The 16,303-nt window shown below is 37.4% G+C and overlaps 1 protein-coding gene across 1 annotated transcript in view; it reads right to left on the bottom strand.

Annotated features, from left to right (window-relative positions):
* LOC140527845 (myosin-2-like) overlaps positions 1-16,303 on the bottom strand; it is a 24,639-nt gene extending 8,336 nt beyond the window's left edge. The window contains exons 1-25 of the mRNA XM_072645082.1: positions 16,239-16,303; positions 13,426-13,653; positions 13,187-13,330; positions 11,196-11,352; positions 9,949-9,976; positions 9,750-9,861; positions 9,554-9,646; positions 8,851-8,914; positions 8,600-8,698; positions 8,225-8,328; positions 7,357-7,495; positions 6,993-7,111; positions 6,755-6,904; positions 6,470-6,640; positions 6,030-6,339; positions 4,927-5,000; positions 3,753-3,840; positions 3,555-3,672; positions 2,031-2,154; positions 1,815-1,951; positions 1,435-1,690; positions 785-1,027; positions 493-669; positions 248-393; positions 76-166 (exon numbers count right to left, since the gene is read on the bottom strand). Coding sequence (XP_072501183.1) covers positions 76-166; positions 248-393; positions 493-669; positions 785-1,027; positions 1,435-1,690; positions 1,815-1,951; positions 2,031-2,154; positions 3,555-3,672; positions 3,753-3,840; positions 4,927-5,000; positions 6,030-6,339; positions 6,470-6,640; positions 6,755-6,904; positions 6,993-7,111; positions 7,357-7,495; positions 8,225-8,328; positions 8,600-8,698; positions 8,851-8,914; positions 9,554-9,646; positions 9,750-9,861; positions 9,949-9,976; positions 11,196-11,352; positions 13,187-13,330; positions 13,426-13,629 — 3,348 coding nt within the window. The 5' untranslated portion in view covers positions 13,630-13,653; positions 16,239-16,303. The remainder of the gene's footprint in view (positions 1-75; positions 167-247; positions 394-492; positions 670-784; positions 1,028-1,434; positions 1,691-1,814; positions 1,952-2,030; positions 2,155-3,554; positions 3,673-3,752; positions 3,841-4,926; positions 5,001-6,029; positions 6,340-6,469; positions 6,641-6,754; positions 6,905-6,992; positions 7,112-7,356; positions 7,496-8,224; positions 8,329-8,599; positions 8,699-8,850; positions 8,915-9,553; positions 9,647-9,749; positions 9,862-9,948; positions 9,977-11,195; positions 11,353-13,186; positions 13,331-13,425; positions 13,654-16,238) is intronic.

Raw genomic sequence — 16,303 nt, 5'->3', positions numbered from 1 at the left:
AAACAGATCCATCAGCCCCTTCTTGTCAGTGACTGATTCTCTGAAGGCTAGAAGGCAGGGAAGTGAAGACTTTACCTGCAACTCCTTGATCTTTTTCTGCAACTGAACCCCTAGTGCTTGTTCATCTTCAATTTTGCTTTGCAGGTTGCTCATTTCAAACTCTTTCCTTTTTAGAAAGTAAAAGGAGACATATTAGTGTTCACCAATATTTATAGTTTAATTTAAAAAATAACTCTCCTCTACTTACTTTTTAAGTTTTTCATCAAGCTGTTGTTTCTCATTTTCAAGATCCATGATTGATTCTTGGGCTAGTTTCAGGTCACCTTCCAGTTTTCTCTTTGCTCTCTCCAGATCCATGCGAAGTTTCTTTTCTTGCTCCAGGGACCCTTCAAGCTAAAAGTTAACAATACCATAAATGACCTTCTGGGAAGAGCATAACTTCCATTTTACTGTCATAAAAGAGCTGTATCTCCTTTATAATTTCAGACTCACATCATCCACTTGCTGTTCTAGCTTGATTTTAGCTTTGGTCAGTGTATTCACTTTGTCCTCTTCTGCCTGCAGGTCATCCAGGGTCTGCTGATGGGCCTCTTGGAGGGCTTTCTTCTCTTTGGTGAGCTTAGCAATGGTTTCATCCAGCCCTGCCATCTCTTCTGTGAGATTTTTCACCTTTTGAGTGAAAATTATTTTAATTAAATATTTTCTTGTTCACTAAGTACTATATTTATGCTATTTCACATATAGCCATATGCTTTCTTAGGTTTCTTTAAGGTGAGATTCATACCTTATTCTCAGTAGCATGCTTCTCCTTTTCCACCTTGGCCAGTGTCAACTCAAGATCATCAATATCTTTCTTGAGCTCTGAACATTCATCTTCCAATTTCCTTTTCTTGGCTGTCAGTTCAGCATTGATCTCCTCCTCATCCTCAGCCCTTTCAGTCACCTCTTTGATTTTAGCCTCAAGTTGGATTTTGGTTTTGATTAGCTGGTCACATCGTTCCTCAGCATCGGCCAAACTTTCAGCTTCCTTGAATAAGAAGGAAAGTCATAATTAGAAAAGCAAAGAAGAAAAGTAAGGCTAGACAATGGAAGGCCTTGAATGAAAGTTGGAAGAGTTTGGACTTAATAAAATAAGCAACCAAAAGCCAATATGGGTCATTCATTCAATCATTCAACCAATATTTACGTAAGACTTACAATGTGAGAGGCAGGGTACCAGACTCTGCCTTAGGGATAGATGCAATTCAACATTGAGGTCCTATAGGGTCCTAGGCATGGTTATATGCTGAAGACAAAGCCTGTATCCTACCAGGAAATGGGAATGACATTTGCCAAGATAAATTTTAATATAAGGTAAATATTGGAGCAAATAAATAAGAGACCCAACTAAGTATTCTATGACCATTGAAGGGAGAAAGAACGGATGTTACTTACAGATTGTACTTGGAGTTGCAGGTCATTTTTCTCTTTCACCAAGGATACCATTTTTTCTTCCAGTTCTTTCCTTTTAGCTTCAGATTTGGCAAGTTCTTCTTTAACTTTCTGAAATTCTTCCTTCATGGTGGCCATCTCCTTTTCAGTCTCAGCACTCTTGAGCAGAGGCTTGATCTTAAAAAACAGTTTCATCCAAGGCCAATGCTTGACATTCATGAAGGCTCGAATGTTGTATTGGATGCAGAAAATGGATTCCCTATTGACATATTAATTAATGTGCATTAAAAGTTATATAAGCAATGAAAATAAACTTTTTAGAAAAGATAGCTTTATGGCCTCCTTGAAATAGTTTTGAACTCCCTCTCTAAATGGATTCATACCTTCTTTCCACCATCTTCTGGTACTCTACTCTTGCTAAGAAACCCCGGCACATGGCTTGAGTTCGGGTAATAAGCTGTGCTAACTTGTCATCTCTCATCTCTTCCAGGAGACCCAAAAGACCAGCTTTGAAAAAGACCTGCATAGGGGAGAGATTACAGATCATTGCTTCTTTCTACAGGAAGTACAAATGGGCAGGTTTTGGATAAGGTCATTACCTTTGTATGGCCAAATTTATACTGGGTGTGATCAATGTCAATAGATGCCAGAAGTTTCTCAGAAGCCTTCTTGCTATCAATGAATTGTCCTTCAGGAATAGCACTTGCATTTAACACTTTATATCTATTGAGATAGAATAAATGTCATATATGTGACCTTTCTGATAATTAACTGATGGTGAAAATGAAATAGTCAATGAAGAAACAATGAATTTTTCTATACTACTATATTCTTAGTGAAATGGGACCACTTTATCAGGATGATTGATCTAGCCCTAGCCCCACAGAACCATTTTTTGTTCTTTTCCTCCCCAAAATTAATGTCTTCCCCTTCCCACCTTCAAGTGTCTTGTGCTTTCATGATCTTTGCCTTCCCATACTGCTCTACCAAACCTGTTTTCAGGAAAGGACCTTATGGTCATTCTCACTAAAGTTAAAATGACTGATAACATGTAATCATCTACTTATAGAGGATTCCCAAATCTTTATCTCTAGTCTCAAATTTTCTTCCAGTCTGTGACTTTAGATTTCCACTTTCCTCCTGGACATTTTTTTCTTGGATATTCTATCTGGCATTTAAGATTCTTTACAATGTTACCTCAGTCTGGTTTTCTGGCTTCATCTCCCACTGCTCCTCTACATCAGTGGTTGTCAAACTCCAATAGAAAGAGAGGCCACTAAACTATATATATAAGGATCACTGTATATTGACTCGGGACATCACATATATAATATTAGCTATGTTCTACTGTATATACCTCAATTACATTTTAATCCAGTTTGGGTCCATTCCAGGAGTATTAAGTATATGTGACATCTCTGTTCTTCACGAAATGTCCATACCATTCAATCTGGTTTTCCCTCTTTGTGCTCATCTTTCAGCCCTCCCCACACCTTAAGATCCTACTCTACCTCCCTTCACCTATGCCAGTGCTAGATATCCTTGAAAGCCCAATTTAAATGCTATTTCCTCCATTAATTCTTCTCAGACCATTCCAGTCTAAATGTTGATGGCACTTAATGTCTGTAACACTAATTTAATGCATAGCATTTTATGCCTTGTATTATTATTTACCATTTCATATGTATACTTGTCTCAGTGATAACACTGCAAGTTTTATGAAGGTAAGAACTATGTTTTCTGCTTCTTTGTAATCCCCACAAAACTTACACATATAAGGTACTCTATAAATATCTGTTATTGTTATTTGACTGCCTAATTATATGTCAGTAAGTCCATTGCAAATTCTACAAAGTATTTAAAAAGTTGGGCATTAATTTTTAAGCTATTTTCAAGATTATGGTATTACTTTTGCCTTTTTCTTTTGCAATGAGCTCTAAAGAATTCAGAAATATTCAAAGGATTATATTAAACCAAAAGCCAAAATCCTCAAAAAAAAGATAATCGTGAGGATACAGTGAGATAATATATGTATAGAACTTTGCAAACCTTAAAGTGTCATATAAAGTCTAGTAAAAAATAAAAACAACCCAAGCAAACAAAAACAATACAGAGAGGCTGACCTCTGTTTGAAGTCAGCATACAGGATTCGACTTGGGAATCCTTTCCGGCAGATTCTGATACCTTCTAACACACCATTACACCTTAGCTGGTGCAGGACAAGTTCATGTTCCATGGCACCTGAAACACCCAAAATGCATGTGGCTACCATATTACAAAATAAAGAGCTTATTGTGTATTTTAATCTGAGAATATCTTACCAGGAGTTTTGGTTTCATTGGGAATGATACACCGTACAAAATGAGGGTGAGTGCTCCTCAGGTTGGTCATCAGTTTGTTTAAATTCTCCTAGAAGATCACATGAGAAGACTCATTTAAAGTGTGAAACCTAATCCAAAGGAAGGATACTCATGTAACTTTAACAGAAATTTTTATTGTAATGTCAGATTAAGGTCATTTAAAAAATCAACTCACAAGAATTTATTTGGTACCTACTGCTGGGCTAGATAAAAGCAGATCCTCCCCTCAAGGAGCTTATCATCTCTCAGGAAAGACAACACATATACATACATGTATATATAAGATGAATCCTGTACAATGCCATTTCCAGAGAGATGCACTACAGGTTGGAAGGATCAAGAAAAACATCACATAAAAGAAGGAACTTGAGCCAGGCTTTGAAGGAAATAATCTTTCCAGAAGCTACAATTTTCCCCACCAAACAAACTTCTTTTTTGATCCTTACGGGAAACACCTATACAAATCAATCTTGAGTAGAATTTTCAAGACTCATTTGAAAACTGAATCCTATTCAGCTCAAAAAATTGCATTCTTTTTTAGGCACTCACTTCCCACTCTCTCTTCTCCCACTCCTCTGCTACACACTGACTTTTCATTCTACCAAATTTCATACCACTAAGAAAAGATTCGCATCTGTCAGCACTGAATTCTCCAGGTCTCTTGACAAACATGGATTTCCTAACTATGTGGGCTGCTTCCAGATTATCTACAGGATGAGCCAAATGACCATAAATAATCAAGAACTATGAGTACCAAGGAGAGGCAGACTACTTTAAGTTACTTTTAGGCCTCCTGCTTTATATTCATTAGTCTCTATGGTTTGTTTTGCTGCTTGTTTAAATGAAGTTATGGAATATAACATGTTAGCCTTCTGAAAAAAAAAACATGACTCCTTTCTCTAGCACAACATGAAGGATGAGCATGATTCTAGGCAATTTAAATCCTCTATCCTAAGGTAAAGTCAAGGATTTGCAGAGGAAAGGGGAAAGGAGAGGAAGGGTATCTCTTATAGATTAAGGTTAGGCCCTACTGAAATAGTTTGGGTTTTTTTTTAAAATCAGGTACCAGATTAATATTTAGTGCTGGTACCTAGTACCAGGTATGAAGAAATCTCAAATCGATTTCCTGCCTTACCCTGAAAAGAGCTGATACTGTCTGAAAAGAAGAACCTTTCTTCTTAGAACCTTTCTTGGCAGGTCCACCAGCCTCTGAAGAAAAGACAAAGTATGAGATTTAAATATGGCTTTGGGTCATCCATGTTCCTTGTTACCTCTTTACTCCTTTCTCAAAGCAAATGGATTGCTTTGAGACTGCTGCTGGTTCTTCTCTCTCTTCAGAATTAGAATTTTATCTCATTAAAAATACACTACTAAATTTGAGTATACCTCTATTTATCCTGCTAAATATACTGTTGTGTATACTTAGTAAAACTGTGGAGAGCAAATGTCGTATAATGGATAAAGGGAATAAAAAAAATCAAGTCAGAAAGACAAAAATTCATGTATCTCCTCTGATAGAACTTATTCCCTCAGGTAATCCTCCAAGACAGTAGGCTCTGAGGGAGTTGCTGATTACATTGGTGGAGGGCGTTACTACACCAGGAGCTTCTCACTTTAATCAAATCATAGTCCTATACCAAAAAGAGGAAAATTGTGGAAACATTGCTTTAAAAATTTGCTGATGGAGGTCAAAGTATTGAGAATCAAGTGTTTGCTTTTGACTTGGGTAGATTGCCATCTTCCACTGCCCAAGATTCTGAAGGCATGGAGTTGGAAAAAAACCAAAACATTTTAGAAATGTTTTGAAGGGAATGAAAATATATACTGGTATGCATTTGTCTATAAATGTTTAAACCTTTGGAGGTTTTTGGCACTTATCAAAGAATGTAAGGGAAGAGTAAAGCAGAGTGGCAGAAATGGGGATGAAGATGATTCCAAAATGTCCTCCTGGACTTATTAGCAGGGATTTTGCTGATAGGACCATAGAATAAAACTTATCAAATGAGAATGTCCCCTGTGGAAAATTTCATGTTTCCTCATGTCTATGTAGCACCAGGGTGATATCAATGTTGGAAAAGGTCATGAGTGGGTTGTTAGAAGAGAAACCACTAACCACAGGTCTAAAGGAACAACTAGTTGCTTTGTACCTTCAAAGTCAGTTGCCTAGATGAAGTCATCACAAGAAAAGTACCACCTCCAGCTTACAATAATGAGTAAGCGCTATCTTTCAAGAATTACCTGCTTCAGCAGTCTGTGCCCCAGAGAAGAGGAAAGCTAGAGTTTTCATTGAGGATTTCTGGTACAGCCCAACCACAGTCTCATTCAGGGGGTCCTTATTCTTGTCAAGCCAGCCAGTAATGTTGTAATCCACAGTACCAGCATAGTGGATCAGAGAGAAGTGGGCTTCAGTCTTCCCTTTGACAAGTTTGGGTTTCTGGAAGTTGGCAGATTTTCCAAGATGCTGCTCATATAGCTTGTTCTTGAAAGAAGTATCTGTTGCCTTGGGGAACATACACTCTTCTTCAAGGATGGAGAAGATGCCCATTGGCTGGAAGGAAGACAGCAGATACACAATGATTATGTAGTATATAGATTTTATTCCGACAATAAAACTGAAATGAAATTCACCTATGGAAATTTTCATGAGTTATTTTTAATGTCTAAAAATCCAAACACACCTTCTCAATGAGCTCGATGCAGGCAGCCAGGTCCATCCCAAAGTCAATGAATGTCCACTCAATGCCTTCCTTCTTGTACTCCTCCTGCTCCAGCACGAACATGTGGTGGTTGAAGAATTGTTGCAGTTTCTCATTGGTGAAGTTGATGCACAGCTGCTCGAAGCTGTTGAACTGAGTGTGTCAAGTACAAAACACTCTGAGTGATTGGAAAAAACAAGTCAAGTCGAAGAAAAGCAAATTATGTAGATTTCTCCATTTAATGTTTTGTTTCCTCTAACAACTTACATCAAAGATCTCGAAGCCAGCAATGTCCAGGACTCCAATGAAGTACTGTCTGGGCTGCTTGGTGTCCAGCTGCTGGTTGATACGAGTGACCATCCACAGGAACATCTTCTCATAGACAGCTTTAGCCAGAGCACCTACAGCATTAGTCACCTTAAAATAGAAAAATGTAATTCCTATAGTTATCAGAAAAATGGAAAAGATTCCTGAGTCATTTGTGACTAACAAGTCAGACACATACCTGCTCTACAGTCTGGCCTTTGGTGACATATTCATTACCAACTTTCACCCTAGGACAGCACAATGCTTTGAGCAGGTCTGCAGAATTCAGACTCTGGAGATAAGCAGCTTTGTCAGCAACTGTAGGGACAGAACAAGAGGAAAAATTATATGCATATGTAGAATTGTGCACATATATACACGCATGTGAAATATATACATACATGCATAAATATGTACACATGCACATATACACACACATATGAAGATTAGCACCAACCACACCATGGTGCTTCTCTTTGAGCTCAAGGGTAATAGAAGATAAGAACCAGATTTGATTTCAGTTATATAATCAAGCAATTTAAGAGGAAGTATTCAGTGAATACCTTCAGTGCCATCTGGCTCAGCTTGTTCCTCTCTCTGCTTTTGTTTGAATTTCAAGTTCCCATAATGCATGACAGCCCCTGTGAGCTTGTAAATGGCTACCTTTTCATCAGCTGTGAAGCCCAGGATATCAATTGCACTCTGTCAATAGAATCGATGAGGTAAATGTCAGAATAGCATCTGAATTAATACTCCTTTTTCAGGTTAGCCTGACAAGGAATAGATATAGATATTCACTATATGTCAAGGTGAGGTCATTCCTTAAATATATACAAAGAAGTAAAACTTAAGGCAGTCAGAGAATATGATGCTTTGTAGAATATATAAAATAATAATAATAATTATTAGAGCTTCCTTGATGACAGTTGTAGTCTAGTGTCTCATCATGGCATAGAAGTGATTTATTCACAGCAAACTTCTGAAACAGAAAGTGCAACTATGTTTATTCCCATTTTATTAACAAGGATTCAAAGGTGCAGGGAAATTAAACTCCCAGGGTCAGACATCTCATGAGTATTTGAATTACAACTCAGTAATCCAAATAACCTCTCATTAAGAACAATATTATTTCCATTGCAACATACATTTTGTCACTAAGAAGTGATGCAGATGGGAAAACAGGGATTTTTATGACAAGTTTAGATAAATGTAAGGATGATAGAGCACTCATGTGTTATTAAGGGAAATTAGGATTTTTAAAAAATTTTTGATGGAGGTAATGCTTCCATTAATCTTTTGAGAAAAGGCAAGAAGGACAGAAATACTCATCCTTGATCCATCTCTTGCTGTTATAGTCCAAAAAAGAATACTTAATTTGGTGGGCTTGAGATCTCACCCGCTATGGAGTTATTCAAGTTCTTAAATACTTACATCGGTAGCTATCAGTTCCTCTTGGTCATTAATGCTGGCAACAGAGATCTCTCCTTGACTGATAAATGGATAATCATATGGGTTGGTGGTAATCAGAAGCATTTCTGAGGATAGAATTGACAGGATTATCCTTCTCATAAAAAATCTAGCATATGTACACAATTAATATAACCAGAACCACAACAAGTGATTAATAAAAAATAAGAATGGCTGAGAAGAAAACCCAAACACATTGAGGTTGAGGTAAGAGATTACTCCTCCTCCACCTCTCTCTATTTAAGGAACTGAATGTTTAACTAATCTTTAACCTTTGATCCAAACAAGTTCATCAATTTTGCCATTTCATTTAATGAAGGGAATTATGAAATGTCTTACCAATTAGTTCTGGTTTCCTGTTTGATGTGATCTGATAAAAAATGTGGTAGCTTCTTTCAGCCTTTAACTGAAAAGTAACTCTTGACTTCTCTAGCAGATCTGGAGAGATAGGCAAACTGTAATTAGTCAAAATTTAAAAGTGAATACAAAGCTTAATGTTCAAACAAGAAATCATAGACATGACAAATGGAAAAAAATTTGAAGGGTATATTTGGAAATCACTTCAAGATTAGTAGAACTTGGTCACTTACATGTTTCAATGTCTGCTGAAGCCAGTTTCCCTGCAGTATTGAAGTGGATCCTGATGAACTTACCCTGAAAAGGAAAAAGAATGATATGACCTTATTTTTGTGTAGCATTCATATCTGAGCAGCCAAATACCCATTATACATGTAATCACTTCTACAAATACTCTCATATTGTAGGAAAAATCTGAGCATACCCCTTTGAAAGGTTTGTATTTAAACACAGGTATTAAACATGGTAAAGAGGCAGCTGTGTGGCTGAGCGGATAGCTCACTGAGTTTGGAGTCAGGAAGACCTGAGTTAAAGTCTGACCTCATATACTTACTTGCTGTGTGATCTTAGGCAAGTCACTTAACCTCTGTTTGCCTTAATTCATTGGAGAAAGAAATGGCAAACCACTCCAATATCTTTGCCAAGAAAACCTCATGGCCAGTATGGTCCATGGGATCACAAAGAATCAGACAGGACTGAACAACATTAAATATTGTAATATCATATATAACAAGCCAGGGGTAAAATGAGGAACAAACTTTTCCTTGTTGGTCCATGTTAATATGAGACTAATAACTCCCAGCAGCCATGCTGTTCCATCATCAAGTAGAGAGAATGCATTTGTGTAACTAAGAACCATAGTGATGCAAGGTACTAGGTAATGTGGTCACAGCGCTCACATTTATAATTCTCATTCGTGTTCCCAAAGAGACTTACAAAGCGAGAAGAGTTGTCATTCCTCACGGTCTTGGCATTGCCAAAAGCTTCCAACAAAGGGTTAGCACTGATGATTTGATCTTCTAGTGTCCCCTAAAACAATAACAAAAACAAGCTAGTCCTCACATCAGGGAATCCACACAAACACCAAGGGGAACCAGCAGAAATTTGGCTCTGATTTGGTTCACAGCCCCACCTGCATCTTTCCCGAGGAATCTTCCTTCTTCTTTTCCCCAGTCACTGCAATTGTTGCAAAGTACTGAATGACACGCTTGGTGTTGACAGTCTTTCCAGCACCAGATTCTCCGCTGTCAAATTCATAGAAGAGAAATGGTCAGATTCTCCAATGATTTTAGGCAATGAAATACTCAAGCCCCAGTACGACATCTACATACGTGATCAAGATTGACTGGTTCTCCCGATCTGTGAAAGAGAAAACAAAGCAACTTTAAATAAACTTGACTTTGAAAATAAGTGGTATGTTTCCTACTTTAAAGTCTCCTGTGTCCTTTAAAAATCACCGAATTACAGCTTACAAAGGCCAGATATGATGAACTTCTGAGGTATTCTTCCTTTCATAAAATAACCCATGTTGTTTTAGGTGCAATAATCTGGCAAGTAGGCCAGAGCCAGATTTTCAATCCCAGACTAAGGAGTTTATATTACTGCCCCTGTTCCACCCCCCAAGGAATAGAGGTATATTGAAGTTTTCCTTGAATACAGGAGTCATGTAGTCTTGTCAAAAATTCCTGTTATCTTAACTTTTCAAAAGGATAAATTTAATTTTAGGTATTTGCTCTCTTCTGGAGGAATTGAAACGCAGGAGTTAGATTTCAAGTATGTTTTTGAGTTGTTTTTATAGACACTCTTATTTCAATTAGTAAACAAATGTTTATCAAGCATCTACTATGTGCTAGGTATTGTGCCAAGCACTTTCAATGATGTTTTAAGGTTTACAGAGAGCACTATTAATGAGTCCCTTATGAAAGAGAGTATAAGTGGTATTATCCCTAATTTCCACAATAGGAAACTGAGATTCAAAAATTATGTGCTCTGGGCCAAGCAACTACAGCCTTTGAACCTAGGATCTGACCCAAATTTTCTAAATCTAGGTGAGCTATTGCTATTCCAGTAAATTAGCAAGTTTAATTCCAAGTACTTTAAGCATTAAGGCAATAATCCAAGTGAAGATCTCTTAATTCTGGGGGCTTGAATATTTTCTTGCAAATATTTGTTGCTGTTCAGTTGTTTTATATCTGACTCTTTGTGACCCCATTTGGGATTTTCTTGGTAGAGACACTGGAGTTTTTGCCATTTCCTTCTCCAGCTTATTTTACAGATGAGGAAACTGAGGCAAGCAGAGTTAAGTGACTTGTCCAGGGTCACATAGCTAGTAAGTTTCTGAGACCAGATTTGAACTCAGGAAGATGACTCCTTCTGACTACAGGCCTGGTGCACTCTCCACTGTGCCGTCTTGCTGTCCTTTAGTGCAAATATATTGCCTCGTAATTTACTGTTTCAGTTTCCATGTCCTCATATGTATGTTTTATGTCCAAGAACTTAGCCTTGGTTTTCTAGATCAGTTTTGAAATAGAAACTTCTTAGCGTTCCCTAGTTACTTATTAAATATTGACCCACTCACCAGTTAACATGAACTGATAGGCGTTGTCAGAGATGGAGAAGATATGAGGAGGAGCCTCTTGACGCTTTTTGCCCCTGTAGGCAGCCACCACCTCTGCATTATACACTGGCAGCCACTTGTAGGGGTTGACAGTGACACAGAAGAGGCCTGAATAGGTCTGCATGAAAAAGGAAGAGACAATAATCTTACTAATGTTAATTAAAGGAAGGGGAAAGAAAACACTTCCAAAGGGAAGTTTTTCAAGGCATGAATATTTTAACTATATTATAAACAGAGTAAAGAACATGTTTTAAAATCATTATATCTCTAACAGTTCCGAGCAGCATACCTTATAGTTTATATTTGCTCATTGATAATTCCTGCTAAAAACTGAGATCTTTTGAATTCTTTTGGAATTCTGAAAATCTTAAACCCAAAAGAATCTATGCTTTGCCTTAGGCAATAGATGGAATATACATTTTAGTATATTTAGCATCATACACAGAGAGTGTAGCTTCTCCCCTTTGCCCCTAGAAATCACAGAATGACAGAATCTCAAAGTTGGAGAGGCTCTCAGATGTCATCTAGCCCAATCCACACATATAGGACACTCATTAGAGAGGGCACTGGATTTTGAATAAGGTAGACCTGGAACATCAGCTCTGTTATTTACTACCTACTACCATTTTTAAAATTAGAAAGTTGGACTAGATGTCCTCAAAGGTCTAGTCTATTCCATCTCTAAACCCTTGATCTAACGAAAGAAGAATTCCTTCTATGGTCATTAAACCTTAGCTTGAAAATCTCCATTACCTCTAGAGGCAGCCCATTTCATTTTTCAATAACTCCACTAATATGTCTTCCCCCAACACTAGTCTAAATTTTCCTTTTTTTTGACATTTTTATTGATTCATTACTCCTTGTGTTTGCCCTCTGGGGTCAAATGAAGTAAATTTAATCCCTCTTTCGCATGATAATCTTTTCAATACTAGAAGGCAGGACTCACACCGTTCTGTAAACTCTCATTTCTCCAGGCTAAGTACATCCTCTGCCTTTAGCTAGTCCTCATGTATGTATGCATTATATACAGTCACCATCCTGACTATTCTCTGAATGTCCTTCAGTCAATCAATGTCCTTCCTAAAATGTTTCACTAGAACTGAATGCAGGGTTATCTACTCTCTAGTCCTGGACATTATGCCTCTCTTAACACAATCCAAGACTGCATTCATTTTTTTGGTTTTCATCTAATACTATTGATTCATTTTGCACTCAGAGTCCACTAAAATACCATACGGTTTCCAGTTGATCTGCTGTCAAGCTATACCTACCACAAGTTACACTCTTGAAGATGAATTTTAAATTCATATAAGATTTGTTTCTGTTGAATTTTATCTTATTAGATTCATCTCAATTCTCTAGTTGCTGAGATCTTTTGATTATTCACTATTTGCCAACAAATCATCTACGGATCCTAGCTCTGTCATCTGCAGATTTGATAAGCATGCCATGTATGCCTTCATCCAGCATTCTAACAAACTTATGTAATCACTGAGTTTCTATAATTAGAAATGGGGAGGGGGAACCCTCAAGTGATTTTCATGTTTAATTCAGTTGACAATTAAGAGTTGCTCAAATGCCTATTCATATGATCTGTAAAAAATTGGAGGAAACTTTCTTGCCTTTAGCTAATGAGACGGTCATGGGGCCATGGTGGTCAGGGTAAGAGTAGTGTTATGGGTTTCCAAAAGCCATCATGAACAGAATTATAACTTGGAGAGAGTATTTAGAAACATTATTCCATTTGGGGATCTCTGAGTTTGTTTCATCCTCAGACACTAAACTCTTTTTCTTTAATATTCCTTGGGGAACATACAGTTCTAATTATGGCTACTTAACTTCTTGAGAACTATAGTAGGGCTTTTCTCTGAACTTTATTTAGAAGGTCACATAAATGAATTTAGAATTGACAGCATGTGTTCTAAATCACAGATACTGTCGTATATACTCACATAGATCATCCAGGCTGCATAACGCTCTTTGAGGTTATACAGGACAGCAGGCTCATGCAAGTGAGTCATCATGGCCATATCCTCAATCTTGTCATATTTAGGTGGGTTCATGGGGAAGATTTGATCTTCCCGCACTGTTAGTGTCTGGAAAGTAAGAAAGTAAGAAAGGCACAAGTTCATATAAGTTAGGAGAAAGAAGAAATTGAAGGTGAATTCAGGGTGGTAAGATTTTTACTTACTGCTCCAGATTCTGTTTTTACAGTCACCTTTCCTCCTTCTCGGCTTTGGATAGTGCTTTTTACAAAAGATTCTTTAGGTTCCACTGCAAAGACTGATGTCTTGGCATCAAAAGGCTTGTTCTGAGACTCAATACGTTCTCTTTCAGACTTTCTTAAGTAAGGGGCCGCTTCCCCAAAAACGGCCATTTCATTGTCTGAACTCATGACTATGGTATATTAGCCAGAAGACTTAAGAGAAAGAAGATATATAAAAGGCATCATTCAGGATTTGCATGACCATACACATACTTTCATTCATGCACTAATTTTGTTTGTGCTTAATATTTACTGCAGAATTACAGTCAACGATGCCGTTCTAACTATTGAAAAAATTAACTCACATTTTCATGCTTCATGACTTACCTTCCCATAAACCCTGTCAGTAGAACTACTATTAGGAGAAGACAACCATGGTCTTACTCAAAGGTGCAGAAATTTAGAAGGTGCTAACAGTTTTTGTAGTCCTTCAACAATATAGAAACAATTGAGCTTAGCTTCCCCCACTGGGATGTTGCATCCCAGGTGAATTCCTCCTTGACATGCCCTGCCTTTCTCTACTTCTCATTCCCCTTAGGGAAGATATTTCTTAGCAGGACATACACAGTGTCTTTTGGTTTCAATTTCCACCATCACATCTCAACAGAATTGAGAGTATATTTAGTGCTTCTTGCCACAGAGGGAAAAGTGGTTAGTCATGTCTTATACTTTTGAAAAACCTATTACTTCCTCTGTGTGTACCTAGTTCTGACATGTAAAAAGAATTTAAACTTCACTACCAGAAAAAGATATTGTAGATTGATGCTACTGCCTCTCCTAGAAATTTTCCCTACCCCCTCCCTCCCAAAATTATTTTGATTACATCTCTCTTTGGCAGAAAAATTCCTCTATATCCATATTTTTTATTTTTAACTTATGGGTTCTTAAAACTCTGCCTTCCACAAGATGAAAGTGCTAGGAGGAACCTTAGCTCTCACTTGGTTCTAGGCCACTGGCTGGTTAAGTGACTTGTTTAGGGTCACTTCCTCATTCTCTATAAATGAAAATACAGAAGGGTATAGGAACTTTCCCAAGAACATAGAGCTTGCAAATGGTTATTCTCAGGTCTTCTTTCCTCAAGTGGAAAGAACATTAAATTTAGAGTCAGAGGTCCTACATTCAAATCTCCAGTCTGTCACTATCTGTTTGTCCTTGGAAAAATTACTTAACCACTCTGACTCTCAGTTACTCATTACTGCAAAGCATGTATTCTTGCAGGGCATGGTATCAACCTGTCTTCCCTGCTTTTCTCCTTCATCTCTAGGGTTTGCCTCAGACTTCCATGATTTGAGGTTTTATAGGGCTTTGCCGTTGTTTAGTCGTTTCAGTTGTGCCTGACCCTTTGTGACCACATTTGGAATTTTCTTGGCAAAGATACTGGAGTGGTTTTTCCATTTTCTTCTCCAGTAGATCCACTTTGTCAGGCAATCAGAGGTTAAAGGATTTGTCCAGGGTCACGTAGCTAGAAAGTGTGTGAGGCTGGATTTGAATTTAGGTCTTCCTGGCTCCAGGTCTAGTGCTCCATCCATTGAGCCACCAGCTTGGGCTAGGATGCCCCTAGTCCTTCACATAGTTTATTCTTCAAAAACTAGCTTTCCAGTTAGGAAAACTGACTTCTACTCCCATATTTGCTACTAAATACCTATAAGATTTTAGGCAAACCATTTAAACTCTCTCAGTGACAATTTTTTATTTTGGCTCAGAGCTATAATTTCATCATTGTAGAGAGTTTTCTCTTGAGGAAATTCCCTCTATCAATGCAAATCAACAATGGTTCTACAACTTTCATACCTGGAAAGTTACCTGGACACTGAGAATTTAAGTGACTTATCCAGTCTTACAATCAGTCTGTGTTAAAGTCGGGCTGTATTTGAACTGAAATCAGTCAACTCCCAAAGCTTGTTCTGACTTTCAAGTAATAAAGATTGCTTACATTTATGTGGGATCTCATGGTCACAAAATACTTTACATATCTATCACCTTTGATCCTCAGAACAACGGTCTAAGTTAGGTATTACAACTCATACTATCTTCCTTTTGTCATTGAGAAGACTGAGTCAATGAATGAGATTCTTAATAATACTGAGCTCATAAGTGATAGAGCTGAAATTCAAGAATGTGTCTTTTGAGGAAGAATGCTAACATCTTATTTCTCTGACAAAATTCTTTGAAGCATGTCCTCTACTTTGTCCTCTACCTCTACTTTGGAGTTATTTGAGAATTAACAATGTCATAATAGTTCATTATGATTAATGAGTGTACCATGTACTACAAAATTTCTCAGTCATACATCTCCATGAGAAATTCACTTAGGATCATAAGATCATAAAATTTTAAATCTAGAAAGTACTTTGTAGATTTTCTAGTATCGTCTTCCATTCAATGGAATAAGTAAATAAAATTAAGTTTTTAAGTGCAGTCTCATCTGAAACAAAGTTGATTGAGGCTTTTTTGAATTAAATGTGAACTCTTCCACAAGGGAATTTTCCCATGGATCTGTTTTTTAGCTAATATGCTGAAAACTTTATTCTCTCTTTTCCCAGATGGTATCTTGTTTCATGAACGACCGAAGCACTCTGCTAGAAAGAAAGATCCACTTTCTAGTAACTTGCCTGAAGCATGAGTTGGAAGACAAAGGTACTGAGATAAGCACTTTCTAGAAGGATGCTAAGTTACATAAATCCCATCTGGTAGCCTTTCTTAATATCCTTCCAGTGATTAGTAAATCAAGATCTTACCTCTTATGTTAGGGAAGAAGATGGGAAGAAAGGAAGAAGATGCAGACTTGAAGCAGGGCAATGCT

The sequence above is a fragment of the Notamacropus eugenii genome, chromosome 2 (assembly GCF_028372415.1).
Source record: "Notamacropus eugenii isolate mMacEug1 chromosome 2, mMacEug1.pri_v2, whole genome shotgun sequence".
NCBI classification, from domain to species: Eukaryota; Metazoa; Chordata; class Mammalia; order Diprotodontia; family Macropodidae; genus Notamacropus; species Notamacropus eugenii.
The sequence above is the reverse complement of the archived record's forward strand: the minus strand, read 5'-3'. Positions and strand labels throughout refer to the sequence as shown.